The sequence below is a fragment of the Mastacembelus armatus genome, chromosome 21, assembly GCF_900324485.2.
Source record: "Mastacembelus armatus chromosome 21, fMasArm1.2, whole genome shotgun sequence".
Taxonomy (NCBI): Eukaryota; Metazoa; Chordata; class Actinopteri; order Synbranchiformes; family Mastacembelidae; genus Mastacembelus; species Mastacembelus armatus.
Window position 1 is genome coordinate 21787356 of NC_046653.1, and position 17370 is coordinate 21804725.

General features: G+C 43.3%; 1 protein-coding gene across 2 annotated transcripts in view; it reads left to right on the forward strand.

Moving 5' to 3' along the window:
- Positions 1–11780, forward strand: part of tbx15 (T-box transcription factor 15) — a 30335-nt gene extending 18555 nt beyond the window's left edge. For both annotated transcript variants that reach the window (XM_026296455.2, XM_026296456.2), the window contains exons 5-8: positions 2958–3125; positions 3526–3590; positions 6766–6863; positions 9779–11780. In XM_026296455.2, the coding sequence (XP_026152240.1) occupies positions 2958–3125; positions 3526–3590; positions 6766–6863; positions 9779–10611 (1164 nt within the window). In that variant the 3' untranslated portion in view covers positions 10612–11780. The remainder of the gene's footprint in view (positions 1–2957; positions 3126–3525; positions 3591–6765; positions 6864–9778) is intronic.
- The last annotated feature ends 5590 nt before the right edge of the window (positions 11781–17370 follow it).

The following is a 17370-nucleotide window of genomic DNA, read 5'->3' on the forward strand; positions in this document are numbered from 1 at the left end:
GTTGGTGCAGACAGGAGAGGATATGCTCTCACATGTGAAACACTGGAAGATGGTGCTCTGCCTCCTGTCAGGACCATTTTAGAGGAAACTGCTTTAATTGCTGCAGTCTGACAAACAGCAGACAAAGAGCTGCTGTAAACCAGTTCCTCCTCAGGGGTCGTGCCTGGTGCAGCGACGCTCGGCGATGCAGCGATTAGAGAAGCGGTTTTGTGATGGCACCATGACAGGGAGGTTTTCACTGCTCTGACAAAATGGAGTCCAGGTTGGCGTACTGAGCTCCATGGGCATGTTCCTGTTCCTGCTGCGTCACAGCTCTGCAAATGATCCCATCAGCTCGGTGGTGACAAATGTAATAGCATACGGATGTTGGTGGGCGAGGATTCACATGCAGGGCTCTCTCAGAGCGAGAGGAGGTCGTCTTTCCTCTCCCGCTGCTCACTTTAAGAGCTTTGTTTCCCCGGAGGAGCTTTAGAGGCCAAAGGAAATTAATTTTGGAGCTTCCTGTGTGGGAAACCTCGCCACTTCTCGCTCGTCCTCCTGACTTGTGTTGTTGTGAAATATCTGCCTCATCAGAAACAGACAGCATACATGTCATGAATCACCAGCCGTCGGAGTACACAACAGAAGCAGAGTCTGTGTGAAGAGACAATATTTATGTCTCAGACAGCACATCCGCCGACTGATCCTCTCTGCCTGCATCGCCCCGTCATTCTGAGACTTTCAGGTTTAACTGATGAAAACCATTTTCTGTTCTTGGAAAATAGACACTATGCTGTTAATTAACACGACTGTTAGACACAGAGCATGTGGCAGCAGACGTACAACCATCACAGAGGTACCAGTACTAAACACTTGGTAAACCCTGTGTATTGAACTATTACTCATCATTGAACAGAAGTATCATCAACAAAAGTAATCATTTTGTATTACTTCTGTAATCATGATGCGTTCTGAACTGTGGCAATTACCAACTTTCTTGGAATATGAAGGAAAAGTCCAAAGGCAGATGAATTATGAGGTTATTACAGTGTCCTGGCCAAAGCACAGGCCAGCAGCTTGGTGTCATTTGATTTTGCTCTGTAAATTAACAGCAGACGTCTTTGTCTCTGGGTCACCTCAGTGACCGCTGGACTCTGTGGGTGCACATCTGTCGTCAGCTTCCTCTCTGTCCCTGCTGCCATGTGGGAAAACCTAATAAAAAGCTGAAGCAGGCTGGACCAGCCCAAATCATTTCTTTCTGCTGCTTCTTCTTGTGTTTTCTAGTTGCTTTGTTCTTAATGATCCTCTGCAGTGTAACATCAGTGCTGGTCGCTGCCTGTTTCTCTTCAGTCCAGTGAATCTGACCTTCCACTGATTCAGGTGGCAGCAGTGCTATGTGTCACTACTGCTCACCTACTATTACGTAAGTTCACAGGGGAAATCACACACACACACAGTCTGTGTGTTAGTACAGTGTGTTAGAGAATGAGTGGAGGCTACACTGCTGTGTAAAATGTGCTTTACAGGCACAGTTTGACTGAAACACGCAACATCTGCTTTGTGCAGGATGTGTCGATGCTCCTCTGGTGAGAATGTCCAGATGATTTTCAAAAGGGAATTAAAAGAACATCATTATCTAGCCTCAAATGAAAACACTACTTATTTAGCATAATTATATCTGAGCGTGAACAACTGTCAGCTGATGTCCTCTGGCTGCTCTCTCAGCCGCTTGCTCTGAGTTCAGTGTGTCGATGTGTGATCCGCTCTGACTTTACATCACCTCAGGCCGCCTGGGGACTAAAGGCATGACTCCTCGGGGCAATCGGGCAGCTGCATGTATGTGTCTATTTTGAAATCTCTGTTGCTAAAACATGACTGTGATTCAACCTTTCTACTTCATGAAAGTGTTTCAGTTTCCTGTTTTAACACTTGTTGACTGATGGTTGACTTTTCATCCCATAGCAGCAAAAGCAGGAATTTTGTTTTGCTTGAGCTCTTGCTGCTACAACAGCCAAAAAGACAGTGACGCCCTGTATCATCTAGAAATGACGTATCTCATCATTTACACAATCAAATCAAAATGATAGAAGGGACAAAGAGACAAAAAAAGCCTCTTTTACTTTTACTGTCGTCTATTTAAACTCAAATGAAGAGGCTACTTTCACACTTTCTGCTTTTAAATGCAGTTTTACCAGTTCAACCCTTCTTCTTCCCTGATCTAAAAACTGATCATCATCACCGAGACATTTGTTCCTTTGGATAAAACAGAGTTTTGCACATCTATTGAACACCAGAGTGAAAAGGCACCTGAGCATCAGCACACAGTGTGACTGACAGTGTGACACACTGACATGTAAGCTGAGCAACACAGATGGAGACAAAATTTGTTAAAACAAGAATTAGATCATGCATTTGTGTGTTTCTGTGCAGCAGCCCAGTTATAATTGTGTGTGTCGTGTGTGTGATTTGAGGCCTGGAATGTTAAATGTAGACTTTCTGATATTCAGAGTTGTTTTTCCGCCTGCGGCCCTGGTTTGGAATGACCCCCTCTGTTGCAGCGGAGCTGGGGAAAGGGGCAGTCAGGGGTGTTTGGCTCTGGGGAGGTTTTCTCACTCAGATTAATCAAGAGCAGACCGAGGCCCTGAGGCGATGCAGGGCTGACACCGTCTGACGCCTCCGCTCTGCTGTGAAATAATCCTTGGCTCTCCTGCGATCGTCATCGCAGACTGAACTTAGTTTCCGCTTAATGTCACAGGCCCTGATAAAGAATCACTGGAGCTTATTGATGTCATGAAGGAAGTGCAAAGTTTGGAACATGCACATACAGATATGTGATATATTACTTAACTTGTCAGAGCATTTCATTCATCACATCATTGAGGAGGCTCATGTTTCCAGACAAGACGATGCTTTTTTGTTTGTTTTCTGTTTTTGTTTGTTTTAGCTGCGCTTCACCTTGATTCCCCTCATATTTTCAGATCATCCTCCACTCCATGCATAAGTATCAGCCGCGTGTTCATGTCATCAGGAAGGACTTCAGCAGTGAACTGTCTCCAAACAAGCCGGTGCCCAGTGGGGACGGAGTGAAGACCTTCAGCTTCCCTGAGACTGTCTTCACCACCGTCACCGCCTACCAGAACCAGCAGGTGTGCAGCTTTGAATGCGTTTCCTTCCACAAGTTTGTACTTTTGAAATCACGAGAATAAATTCAGTCCCAAGGTAATTTGCATCATCATTTCTTGCCCATGTTTGTAGTCATCGTGTGTTTGTGTATAAATATCATCAAAGTGGTTTAATAAGCCACGGACAAATAAATGTCTCCCTGTAACCTGTCCTCTCTTAAACTGACTGTAATCACACTGATTAGGAGAAGCATAAACACCACACAGCCTGGAAGGAGCCATCAGTTCTTCCTGATGGATGGTGTTTGGGAACAAAAACAATAAAACCAATAAATGACTTTCAGCTTTTAATATTTCTGTAATGGTGCTGAAATGTTGGCATATATTGGTGTTTAATCAAAAGTCTCCATGTTCCTGTTTGCAGATTACACGACTAAAGATCGACCGCAACCCATTTGCCAAAGGTTTCCGGGACTCGGGCAGGAACAGGTATTTTATCACATAGTACAGCTGTGTACGGTGTCCTCCACGCTTACCTGCAAAAATCAATAATAATATGGAAATAACTTTGCTGCTCTGTTGGAGAACAGACCTGCAGAGAGCCACAGGCACTGGTCGATGTTGTCACTGTAGCACCTCAGCACTAGACATATGTGTTGTTCATTATCTCGCTTGTGCAGGTCGGCTGTGGCGTATTCTGTAGCTTCTCCGTCACACAAACCCTCTCATGGTTTAGGGATATTTACATTTTGTGTCTGCAACACTTACAGTGAGCTCTTCATGGAGTCCAGACCTTGTGACCAGGCAGTCGGACTTGTTTTGTGTATCCCTCATCACAGGTCATAAACACATAGTCAGGACCAGGTTCAGACTAAAATATACTGTAGATGTTAAATACTGTTAAAACAATAGCTACATTTAAATAAGCCCAGTTTAGCGTTGAGGTCTAGACATCTTTGAACCTGTAAATCACTAAAATCCGTGCTTGCAGGTGTGTTACCGCTCAGTTTGGGGTGTTGGATTTTCATCCCACATCCCCCAGTGAGGATTAGACAACATAGCTCATCCACACAGGCAGAGAGGTTTTATTTTGTGTGACAGCAGACACACAACCTGACTGCTCAGATCCGCTGTGTTGTTACTGATGGTGTGGAAGTGATCTTTCCTTTCCTGTGTCCTTCTTTCCTTCCTCCTCTTTTTTTCATGATTCGCTCTCTCAGTCTCTGAATTATCATTTACAACGTTTGTGGAGGAGTCGAGAGAGGAGGTGGGGGGGTGTACTGAACCACCAGACCCCTCCGCACATGAAAGCAGCCCCCTCATCTGGTCTGCATTATTGGCACACAGATATTTGAGACATCTTTTTTCGTTTTTCAAACAATAGACTGCTTGATTTATGAAGTGACATTAGAATTTCATTGCAGAAACGCTACAGATGAAAAGATAACGCAGAATGAGATATTTGTCCGTGGAGAGAGAAAATGAATTTATCCTCACGTACCGCTCGTGATGTTTTCTCCTCGGCTCTGCTGGGATTGGATTCGTTCAGATTCAAGTAGAATTCAGAGCGAGGACTCGGCTTCTGTCGCGGTTATTCTGCTGATTTGCTCTTTGTCTTTGATCATTCATGAGCTGAAGCACTTGACCTTCATACCACTGCTTTTGCATAATTATGGTGATTTAGGGCTTTAATTAGTCACATACTATAACTCTGGGTAAGGATGTCTGCTGAACATAAAATGAAACTGTAGCTGCTGGAAGTTCAGTGGGTCCCCCCCCCCCCCCCCCCCCCCCCCCCCACGTGGCTCAGATCTCTGATTTTAAAGAACTGCATATTAAATAAAAAAAAAAACATTTCTATGGGTCAATCATCATCATTGAATTTTGTTTATAGTCAGTAATTAATAATAAAGACAGGTAGGATTTACCTGTCAGTTATTAATGCTGACTCTTATTTCCACATAAATGTGCCAACTGACAAAAACATCGACGATCTTTATCTAATTTTCTAAATATAATGTGAGTCTGAGGTGGTTCAGTGTGTTAATACTGCACAGGTGCAGTAATTTGCTTTAGTGTCAAGTAGTTTTAAAAATAAATGTGATATTATCCAAACATTTGTGAATTGTTCCCTAAAACTGTTGGATCGTGCAAACAGGTGTGACGTCTTCTGTTTGTGCTGCTCTGCCACACCTGCCTGTTAAACAGTTTATATTAGTATCGGATATGACTGACATTAACAGTTGCCCAGAAACTTCTAAGATGCGTTTCTTCAGATTGAAGGAGTGAACGCAGTCTGTTTGCTGTGGATCAGTACCAACTAATACCACATTGAGAGGAAATTCAAAACTGCCCTGCTAATACTCAAATTAAGCACCAGCTTGTTTTCCCTTTTCTTAAGAAGACATTAACTTAGAGCTCTAAGTTATGGTGGTGTCGTCAGTTGTGTCTGGTGACCAGGGTTTTATGGCCGAGCGGAGGGATACAGCTCATTTGTTGGGTTTTGGTCCCATTGCAGTGTGATGGTATGAATGAGCGCAGTGACGGTGAGGGCCGGGCCGATTAGCGTGGCGCACTAACGAGCTGCCACAGCCAGGGAGTTAGTGGCCCTAAAACAACACGGTGAGCGTGGCCGGGATGAGGCAGAGGGGAAGTAAATCACATAGGAAGGAGAACCATGTACAGATTCAAGATGAAACGTCACCCAGATTTATGTGCACTGTAAAAACGTACTCCTTTTTAATGTCTCCAGCTTCCTCTGGGCAGGACTGTGCTTTCTCCCACAGTCCCTCTCTCTCATTCAGTCCGACTCATTTACCGTGAGCCTCTTTCTCTATTTCATGCACACAAACATGAACCAGTATCACTTCCTGTCCCTCACCAACACCCTCTGTGACATAAATCCACCTCTCTCCTTTTCCAGTCACACGTCAGTTACACACATGTACCTGCACTGGCAAGAGATTTTATGACTATTAATATAAATGTAGCTTTATTTATTTTCATAGCAGTTCTTCAGTGTTATAAAGTGGCCGCTTTATTAGGTACACCTGTACAATCTCTCTGCCATAAATTTTTACTCTTTTTTAAAATATTGTTCAGTTTTTGTTGACATTGTTTGAAATGTGTAAATTGAATTACTAGTTTAACACTAATGACAGAGGTCAAACTGATGTTGCACTAAAACGTATTATAGATTTATGTTTGTAGCTGCATTTTTTTGTCTGCCCTGTTTATACAGACGATGTAACCTCAGTGTAAAAATATCGAATTTAATTAACACCTGCATAACAGGGTTAAAAACCATCAGCATATAGGCAGTAATGGAAAAGACTTGTACTGGAACCTGAAGTGGCTACTGTGTGTATATTGTGTTATTATATCATATATTGTGTTATTATATCCGACAAGATGCATAACTGGAAATAAAAGGGAGGCAGCTGAGTAGCCTGGGCAGCAAAGAGTCTGGTCAACCTCAGTGAAAATGTTTTGGAACAACTGTAGAAGTAGTTTCTTGTATTATTAATATTATACATTTCCTCTGCACAGCTCACCAAACTCTTCTTCTCTGTATTTGAGGCTGTTTTCGTTCTATTTTTCCAGTGTTTTTTTTATTACGCTGTTTTTGTGGTCTGTAATATCACTTTCTGTGTGTGTCTGTCAGGACCGGCCTGGAGGCGATCATGGAGACTTATGCTTTCTGGAGGCCTCCTGTGAGGACCCTCACATTTGAAGACTTCACTAATATGCAGAAACAACAAGGTCTGTCTCTCCGTATTTGATAAAATAACATGCCCATGAAGAATATTAATGTACAAAGTCCAAACTGGTCTCTGTTTCTGCAGTTTGATGGTTTTTTATTTGTTGTTATTGCTGAATTTTGTAGCAAATTTGTGGCTCTAGAAAGTATCGCTTGTTTTGTTCTGGAGGAGTGACATTCAGAGCTGATGATTTGACCTTGATCCAAGCCCAGATGTGCAAAAAGCGTTGCTGATGGTATTTGTCAAGTGTGAAAATTCTTTTTATGGTAGATTTTGAATTTCTTCTTACTGTCAAACAGCTGACAGAACGAAACTTTTCTGACCTTTCCTCCTCAAACAGACACATTAGAGCCTGTTGACTCCATCTGATCGGCTTTAGCCCCCCCCCCCCCTGAAAAAAACTCATATGGGAAAATATTCACTGTAGAGTTGAAGCACTGTCTGCTCCTGACATGAAGAAACTAATACAAGCTGAAAGCCGTGATTAGGAATGGCACAGATTGGGATCTTTTCCAGTGAACTGGGGAATAGTGAAATTAAACTAGTCCTCATTTTGGCATGTGATCTGAGCCCTGGGACACCAGTGTGAAAACCCTTGTGTTGTTTCATAATATTGACGATTGGCAATAATGAACCTAAGTGACACTTCATCTAATTCTCAGACTGCTGTTTTGTGCCAACACATAGACAGATTCTTCAGTCTTCTCTATTATACCTGTCATTCAATATTGTCTCTTTAAAATATGATCAGATTCTTTCATTGCATAGAATCTATTTTGCAACAAAACAAAGTGTTTGTTTTTTTTTTTCAGGTTACAGAACAAGCTAAAGTAATAAATTCCTTCATGGTTAACTTCACCATTGAGAGCTGCAGTAAATAGCATGACCTTAGTTCATGTGTTGTCCCAGCCTGAACTCTTCCCTCTGCATATTTTCCCTGTATATCTCACCGCACACTACATCAGCTATGGTTGTCCTTCATGTGAGCTTGGCCATGCGCTGCTCCTCTGGCAGGTCGGCCTGTGTCTACTGAACTTTTCACATCACGCGCAGCCCTTGAAAATAAAATTGTTAAACAAACCTGTGGCTTTTGGACGACTCCACGACACGAGTCAGCATCAGTCGGGCCACCTCCCTTTGTATCGGCTCCAGCACCGGCACAGTCATGACTTATATCAGGGGCCTAGCTGCTCCAAAGCAACTTACCTCTGGAGGTCACGCTGACGTGACGCTGTTGTCTGAGCAAGGGGACATGTGTTTATTATCATTAAACGCCTCCAAAGTGATTAGGATTTAATTAAAGTCCTTGCACTGCCAGTGAACCCTGTCATCGTGTAAGGATACCGCAGAGTACGTGTGCACGCTGCCCTGAGAGCACCAGGCAGCCTTTTCGCTTCAAGTAATCAGCTATTCTCCCTTTGGCACTGAAGCACCTTGAGACCTTCAAAACCAGAGGAAAACATGACTTCACCAAACTATCGTCATCGCTTCTCTCTCTCTTTCCTCATATATGTCTACCTTGCTTTCTCTCCCCCGCCGCCCTTCATTATTCCTGTCTCTCCCCCTTCAAGCCCCCCGTCATCTCCTTGAGCAGAGCACTGTGGCGATATTATCGAAGGCATATGGTGCAAAATCAGAACCCAAGCCAAGCGAGTCCTGGATTATTTAGTTATGCCTCCTCATTCTGGTTTTAAACTGAATTTCTCCAACAGCAAGATGAATCCTGGCCAAATACTCATTAATAGAGAAATATGCGATTGATATCCCACAGCTATCATTTCCCTCTGAAAGGTCTGGACCTATTGGATACAAGTTGCGGCAGCAACATATATATTTTCTCCCCTGAACCAGTATAGTACATGTTTAAACCCAAGGGTTTGTGGCTTTTTACTGGGAAAAGAAACGGGGATGTGGAGGTCTGTTGACAGGACATGGACAAAACTGAATCCATATTTATGATACGGTCACTGAGCTTGTATCCAGCACAGTTTCAATGCTGCGGTGATTAGTCTGAGAGTAGGAGTACATGTGCATAAACAAGATCATTTATCAAACAGGTGAATTCTTACTTCATTATTCTGACAACATGCAGACAACAGGGAAATGCTCCTGCTCATGTACAAAGAGACAAGGACAAAAAACTGTCAGGTTCCTTCTGTGGACATACAAGAATTACAATGTTTTCTGTCTTAAAGGAACCTTTACACGTTCCCACCAGTTGTGGAAGACATTTTTCCTGCACTACCACAGGGTAGAAAGGATGTGGAGACTAATATCTCCCCACAGGGAAATCCTGTTTGTTTCTTGCTACTCTCCACTGGGAGGTCAGAGGTAGACAGGCAGGGATTCATGTCATTTTCCCATCATATCAGATGTTGTGGAAAAAAGGGGGATTGTCAACATATGTTAAAATATGGCAGGCTGAGTCCCTTTTCTTGTGTAGAATAAATAAAGAAGGAGATCTTATCGCGTATATTCACTCTAATACAATAACCCAAAAAACAGCCTGCACATGCTCCAGTTTGTTTATGGTTGATCTTAAAATTACTCAGCGACTACAGTTTGATGTATGAACACAGCATCACTGTCTTGCTCATCACTACTTCAGCATGGAAAAAGCTCACCAACATATGGAAATGATAAACTTCTCATTACTCAGTAAATTAGTTTTATGTTTTTTGAAAACCGGGTTCTAAAGAAGAACAGTGGCCCACATTACAGGAATGGCCTGAGGACCTTTAGGACTTTTGCTCAAATTGTTTGTGTCTCATGCAGTTTTGAATGATTCTCACTGGGTTACAGCCACGTTCGGCTTCTGTCTTCATGCTTTTGAAACTCTCTGAAGATTATTCCATTGCTCTTTTCTCCTGGTAAAGCACCTGTATCACTCTTTTTCTTTGTTTGTGTATTTTCCAGGTGGAAGCACTGGAACTTCTCCCACCACCTCCAGCACAGGAACCCCATCCCCTTCTGGTGCAGCTCACCTCCTGTCTCCCTCCTGCTCCCCTCCCACCTTCCACCTTGCCCCAAACACCTTCAATGTGGCCTGCAGAGAAAGCCAGCTCTGCAACCTGGGCCTGTCTGAGTACCCGGCTTGTGCTCGCAGCAACATGGCAGCCCTGCAGGGCTACGGCGGCCTGGCCGACAGCTCCTATGGACGCCTGCAGGCTGCGGGGGGTGCTGTGGCCTCTGCACAGCCCTCTGAATCCTTCCTGCCACAGAGGACTTCCTCCTTGATTGCTGCTGGCATGCAGGGCGGCACTCATGCCTCCCTGACCGGTGGTGGCGGTGGCAGCGGCACTGGAGGCAAGATGGATGCATACAGCGGTCAGCTTGGCTCCTTCCCCGCCTCACAGCTGCAGTATGTGATGCAGGCTGGGGGTAGCTCCAGCTCTGCCTCTTCCTCTTCATCTGGATCCTCAACTTCCTCAGCCCACATGTTCAGCGGGAGCCACCACCACATGCAGCAGGGCTCCTACAACGCTTTTTCCCTACACAACCCTTACAACCTGTACGGATACAACTTCCCCACTTCTCCTCGCCTGGCTGCCAGTCCTGAGAAGCCCCAAGGAGGTCTGCTCTGTTCTTCCTCTCCTGCGGGGGCCTTTGCTGAGCGCCAGTACCTGTCCAACGGCAGCATGGACACTATGCACATGATCGGCAACACCACCGGCAGCCAGCAGGGCAGCAGCTCCTGTGACGGTCGTCAGTATGGCGCCTCTTCTCAGATGTCCATGCACATGGTGTAGAAGCTGAGAGCGAACCTCACAGTCCTTGACGTTTCTAAAGTCTTTCAGCTGAAAAGCAAATCTTTAATCTATGAACCTGGTTTGGTGTTGGTGCTGAACAACAAACATAATCTCAGTTTATGTACTGAGGTACAGAACGAAACCTTTCATAAAAGGATATCATCTCATGTTTTTGTTTTTAAAGAAACTCCACCACTTACACAGCATTACAAAGGGAATCAGAACTGTTATTTAATTATCTTTGTATTAATAAAGTAAAAACCGGGGCGGCAAATCGACTGTCTTACTGTGTCTGACACCAGAGAAACACCAAACTGACATCAGTGTGAGAAGGAGATGGATGAGCCCACATGCTCTGCTTCAGAAAGGATTATGAGTCGTGAGTCTGTTATGGTGCAATAGTCGCAACACACTTTTAAAGTGACTCATTCTTGAGTTCTGGGGACTCAAAGGCCATCCGGTCATAACATCATGTAACCAAAGAATCTTCACTGTGATCCAGAAGTTTTTACTTGACGCAGCACTTGTGCCGTATCGTTGTAGAAATGTCAAAGGGTGGAGTGGTTCGCCATCATGGTCTGAAGCTTTGGCTGGAATGAAAGGGACAACTGGACAAGATCAGCGAATGACTCACTGCTCCACATACATGCAGGAGACGAAGTATCTGGGCGCTGTAGCGGCTGGTTGTGCCAAACAGGGTGAACACATGGACACAGTAAGTCAAAGAACAGTAGGTCAGGTCAGCTGAGGAACTCGGTCGTCATCGTGAAAACTCCCGGCTGGCCACGTACATGAGAGGTCTGGACTCTACCGCACAACATCAACCTGTTTTGCTCATAGACTGGAATGGCTTCACTATTTTTGAGTGGATTATGTTTTTAGGCATATATATAAATAAATATATATATAAGATGGCAAATGCAATCAATAACATAAGCTTAAAACTTGTGTGAAAAGCAATAGCAAAACAGAGAAATTAAAGTATGTTTTGGTGTGTTGTAGAGATGTGTATTTAAGTGCTGAGCAATATAACAATTTCATGGTCATTCTGTTATACACATGTGTGAGAAAAGGAAAAGAGCAAAGTAATTCTTTTCTGAGGCATTTTAAAAAATGTAAATACAGGTGCCAAGCACGTAAAACACTCAATAAACATTTTAATTCATGTACATGGTTTTGATTTTGTTTCTCTTCATTAACAGAAGATTTTCAAAGTAAATGTGATATCCAAGATTTCTGCAAAATGAGGAACATACCTTGTTTTCAAACTCCAGAGAATGTGGAAATATGTTTTTATTGATAATATGCCAGAGATATTAAAACTCAGAGGAATCAGGAGTTACTCATACAAAATTATTTGCACATAAGCAAAACAAATTATTGTATTTACAGTAGGTAATCAACAAAAATAATGATGCCTTACCACTCTCCAGATGTTCTGTATTTCACTGCTGTTTACTGATTAATTTTTGGAAATGACTGATAAATTATTTTTAAAACACTCATGCCCCCTGGAATTGAGTTTAAAAACTGTAACTGTGGGAGTTGAGTCACTAGGCAGTCGCAGCCTCCAGGCGACAATAACAGCAAATGACATGATTATTAATCACACCAGAGAGACTTCTCCTCTTATAACAGACACACATCTGTTCTCCTCCACATCACAGACATGGGCTTCAAACGCTGACGCAATACATCCATCATAAACCAAAGTGGAGGAAAACGACCCAAAAAGGACAAGTTTTTCTCCCTGCTGGTTCTGTTTATTATGAGAATGAGAAGCTCTGGTGCCAACTGCACTCAACTGCACTGCCGCTGTGCTTGATGCACATAAATATGGCACCTGTTTAAAGAGACAGAGAAATCCTCCTGTAATCATTCAAATGCCAGGAGAGAGAGAAAACATGCAGCATTTATGGTTCATCCCTCCAGCTTTGTGGTTCCCCTCATGTTACGCAGGCACAGACTCTGAGGATTTAGCGGGGGCCAATCAGCATCCATTACACGGATGTCTTCTGAACGACTCTCTCCAATCACTTCCTATCATGTGTACGGCTTCAGCCATGAAATATCATATCTGAACCATCATCAGAAAATGAAGGGCATGGGGGACCGTGGAGACATCGACCCAGTATTGGAAACACCTGTTTTTCCAAGCATGACTTCAAATAATGAACAGGGTGATGTATCGGAGAGAAGCGCATGATTTCATAATTTGGCTTCACTCCATCTATCTGGACATTATTTCCAATAATTATTCACATTATTTGTCTGATATACGCCCCCTCTTTTGTTCCAGCAACTCCCAAAATCAGTGCGACCCCCCTCCCCTCACCTCCAACCATCCTCACCGCAAATTTACCTCAGGGCCTGTTAAATTAGGAGATGTATTTATAAAGAGACTCTGTGCACATGGATCTACAGAGCAGCTGTATGACATAATGCACAGCAGGTCTGTCATTATACTATAAACTATCCATCAGGTACTTAAGTGGAAAAGAATGGCTTGAACGGTCTGTCTTCCTTCCATCGTGGCGTCCTTCATTAGAAACAAAATATGCAAATGATCTCATTGATTGATTAATGGCAGAGTGTGGCAGGCTCCCCATAAAGAATAAAACTGGATCAACTGGAGATACGGGCCCGAGTATTTTAACAAGATCCTCTGACAGAGATGAGAGGGATCTGGTGCTTAATCTGCCGCTTTGAGCTCATTTTGACTGACAGCACACTGACTGGAAGGTATCCCATAATCCCCTTGTCTTAGCCATTGATCTTTTTCTCTAAACACATTTCAGGCATTTTAATAGAGTCAGAATCGCCCTCTGGGGAACTGTACTGGACTCAAGTCCATCTCAGTGGGGGTCAGTGACCATATGCAAAAGAGAGGAAAAACATTGCTTTAATTTTGTGGCTCTGAGGGTCTGGTTTTGATATGAGAGAGTGTGAGTTTATACGAGACACTCCAATCACAAATCCTGGGAAACTATTGCCCTCTTGTGTTTATGCTTCTGATACGCCTGAGATTCCTGGACCTGACTCATCTTCAGTGTAAATGATTGTTGACAGGAGGCGTAGACCCTCTTTTCTCAGGTGTTACAGTGCTCCTGACGTGTGTATCGAGGCACTAAATCACCGCTGTTTCACAAAGGGCTTTCACATACTTTCAGCTGCCCTAGGCCAGTGTGTTTTTTCCCTCCTTGAAGGAACATCTTGAAACTATTTTAGGATTGATAAAGTCATGATACAGATGTCAAGCTTCAAAAAAGAAACATACACACTCTGGTGATGTGGCTAATGTTTTTACAGTCACAGAAGGACACATCTCTAAAGGCAAGTTACATGCTTTCTGAATCACAGCAATGATTCAGAAAGTAAAAGGTTAGAGAATGCACAATGTCATAATCACGTGCTGCATTCTGCAGATATATTACAACTTATAATTATCACCTAAATATTATAATTGCAGCAAAAGTGAAAGTTAGAGAGGAGGAAATACTGCAGGTCTTATATTCTCATGATCAGTTAGTATTTTTGAGAGACCAACATTAGTGTCATTACTTCTTATTTCAAAATAAAACACATAAAATGTAATAACCATGACAAAAGAGGGAACATTTTGGCATTCACCAAATTTCATAGCAGGGGGAGACTCAAAATCCCAGAATGCAATGTACGTTGTTCCTCATTAAACTTTGCAGGTCTGTCATCGTGTCAGTGCTGATGTTGAGTTTCCACTTTGGACTGAAACGTTCAGCTGCCGCTGCTCAGGAAACATGATCAGTGATCCATAAAGCCTAAAAATAGATAGACAGATAATTCACATGGTAACAAGGAAAACAAGTTTCCAATCTTAGGCAGTGTTTCTCAGACAAAACATCAGTAACCAAAAAGTTAAATCAAACCATGGCCAAAAGGATTGAAGAGCTTTGATACCTTTGCTTTAAAGGTACAACAGGATAAAGTGAAACCTAAAACAAAGCTATACAGGATGACATGCTTATATGAGGTAAAGTTTTCAAACGTAAGGAATGAAGAGTTTTTTTATTCTTATAATATAAATATTCTGGATTTCCTGTGCCTAATTTTTGCACATTTCAACATTTTTATTAATATTGAAACTTGTCAACAGCCCATGCGGTTGTGATGATGGATCAGCAGTGACAGAAGCTAATGAGAAAATTTAGATTTAGATATTTTACAGGCCTTACCTGGAGTATCACTACTTACAAAGACTATGATTTGACTTGATTTGTTCCTGTACATGTTCTTGCCAAACAATCTGTATCCTCAAGAAAACCTCAAATAAAGCTTTAACCACATTCTCTTACCAGCACATATCCAAAACCTTCAATCTACAACAGACCCAAGAGCAGCAGACTGGTTCAAATGCTGGCAGCTTTTATGGTTTTAGAAACTTATCTGCTCTTTTCCATACACAGAGAGAAAAAATAAAAGTCATGAATACTCTCACACTCTCAGAAAAAGGCCTTGGTGACGGCACGCAGGTCAACAGGAAACAGTCTAACTGATTTTCCTTCTTCCTCAGGAGGGAAAAGAGATGTGAGCGATATGGTCGACCTTCACAGGCAGGTGGTTCTGATAAAACCCCCAGTCCAGATGGAGACAGGCCCGTCCCAAGCTGTCCCATGGTGCCGTCCCTGCTGAGTACAAAGACACCCCACTGGGAAGCCCCCAGGTCTAAATGAGAGAGGTCCGGTCCTGTGTGACAGTTTGCAGTCAGGTCCTCAGAGATCCAGCTGATAGTGTAACGGATCGGACGGGTGACCCGGATCCTGAAACCCCCATGGAGCGTTGATTTTAGAGTGTGGGAACTGGAGTGGTGCTGAGTGGGGCCAGCTGAGTGGTGCTAAAAACAAAGCTGATGAATCTATACGTCCACTGCCAGAAAAATAATCGACACAATACTGATAATTAATTAAGAATCAAACCATGAATGAGGCATAAATCCCAAATATGAGCTTTTTCTTATATTAAACATAGACGCCTTTTTTGTCTTGCAATAGAAACCACCAGTCTGTTTGTGTTAGCATGAGTAGAGTGACAGCTAATGATGTAATAGCAATGTCCTGCTGACACAGGAGGTGATTCATTTTTGTTGAGCTCTGAGAGCTGTCACAACACGGGTGACCTACACTACATACTGTGCCTGAATGCAACACACTGGCAGAGTGAAGCTGCTGTTGCTGCTCTGCTAATGTGCATCTCTGTCACTGAGACAGACTGGAGCTAAGCTGTGATATGTCCCATTATAGAATACAGTCACTGTATTTTCATATGTCCATCTGACTCGAAGGGCCCGAGGCTCTAACATCAAGGGATGGCTGGGAATGGAGGGTGTTGGGTGAGACTGGGTGGGTGGGTGACTGTGGTGGATGATGGGGGAGGGTGTTGAGGGAGAATGAGAGCTGGTTGAGTTGAGGGTCCAGATACAGTAAAACAGGTGTTTGCAGCTTTGAGCAGGAGAAATGAAAATTAGGAACGGTGGCTCGTTTTCTCCATCGTCAGACATCATCTGACTCATGGCACTAAAATCTGAAAGCTCTGGATTTCCTGCTTATTCGGTGTTACATCTAACAACAAACAACAAACTTTGTTAGTGATTCTGTCAGAACTGGAGACATAAAACAGTGAAATGTAAAATTTAACAGTTTTATGTTGCAAAAAGTTAGTAATTAGCAGGCGTAGCTTCAGAGCTGATATCAAAGCAGCCAAACAGAGGTGACAGTACGATGCCATGTGGATTTAAAGACTTAGTGATGGTCCGATGTGGACAGAGTAAACTATGCTGCGACTCAAACAAACTGAACTGTCCACACTGTTCTTCACTCTCTATTATTGCAGGCATCATTTACATCAAAGCTGAACTATTTGCAGGCACTGTGGCCGGGGTCTGCTCTGAACGAAGGCGTACAAAAGAGACCAAACCAGAGGTCAGGTCCATACATAAAAGGCAATCCCACAAAAACAACAATGCTTATAAATGTGTGCTTGCACCGGCATGCAGCCCTTGTCCTTGTCAGGCCTTCTGAGAGGGCATGCAGAGTTTTCCATTCGCTCCGCTCATTATTTTCACAGGAAGTTTGTTTAACAGTCAGTGTATGGACGATACGAACAACCAGGCAGATTTGAAAATGCAGTCCTAATTCCCCTGGCTAAATATTCTGGAAAATATTCAAGCCAACACACATGCGTTCTATAAATCACCTTTATAATGCTTGTCACATAAAATGTTACTACGACTGTGGGCTTGAGAGCGTGTCCGTTGTGTTAAAACTGGCCTGATTTCAGAAAAGCCACGCAGCCCTCAGCTCCCCCCGCCACCATCAATCTATCTATGGGGGCCATACATGCCTGCTGGTGCGTGTCTGAATGCAAGTTTGCATGTGGCAGCTGTGCTCTCTCATGGACCTCACCTGCACTGACTGGGCAGAGGCCAGGAACAGATTCGCAGAAATTTCACGGTGACATTTTTGAAGCCGTCAGTGAGCGAAGTGTCTGACTTATTACTCTGATAAAACAACATTCTATTGTGGTCTGGATAACACTATTAAACAGCGCTGGGGTAATCCCCGGTAACAGGCCTGTTGAAAGCTGAATCACACCCGTGCTCATTGTGCTGCCCAGCAGCTTGTCTGGGGTCACATTGCAACGTGTGCTGAGAGGGGAAAACAGGAAGCCAGGGTCCTCTGTCTTCTCCCTGGTGGAATGTGGAGTGGCTGCACATGTTCAGCAAGC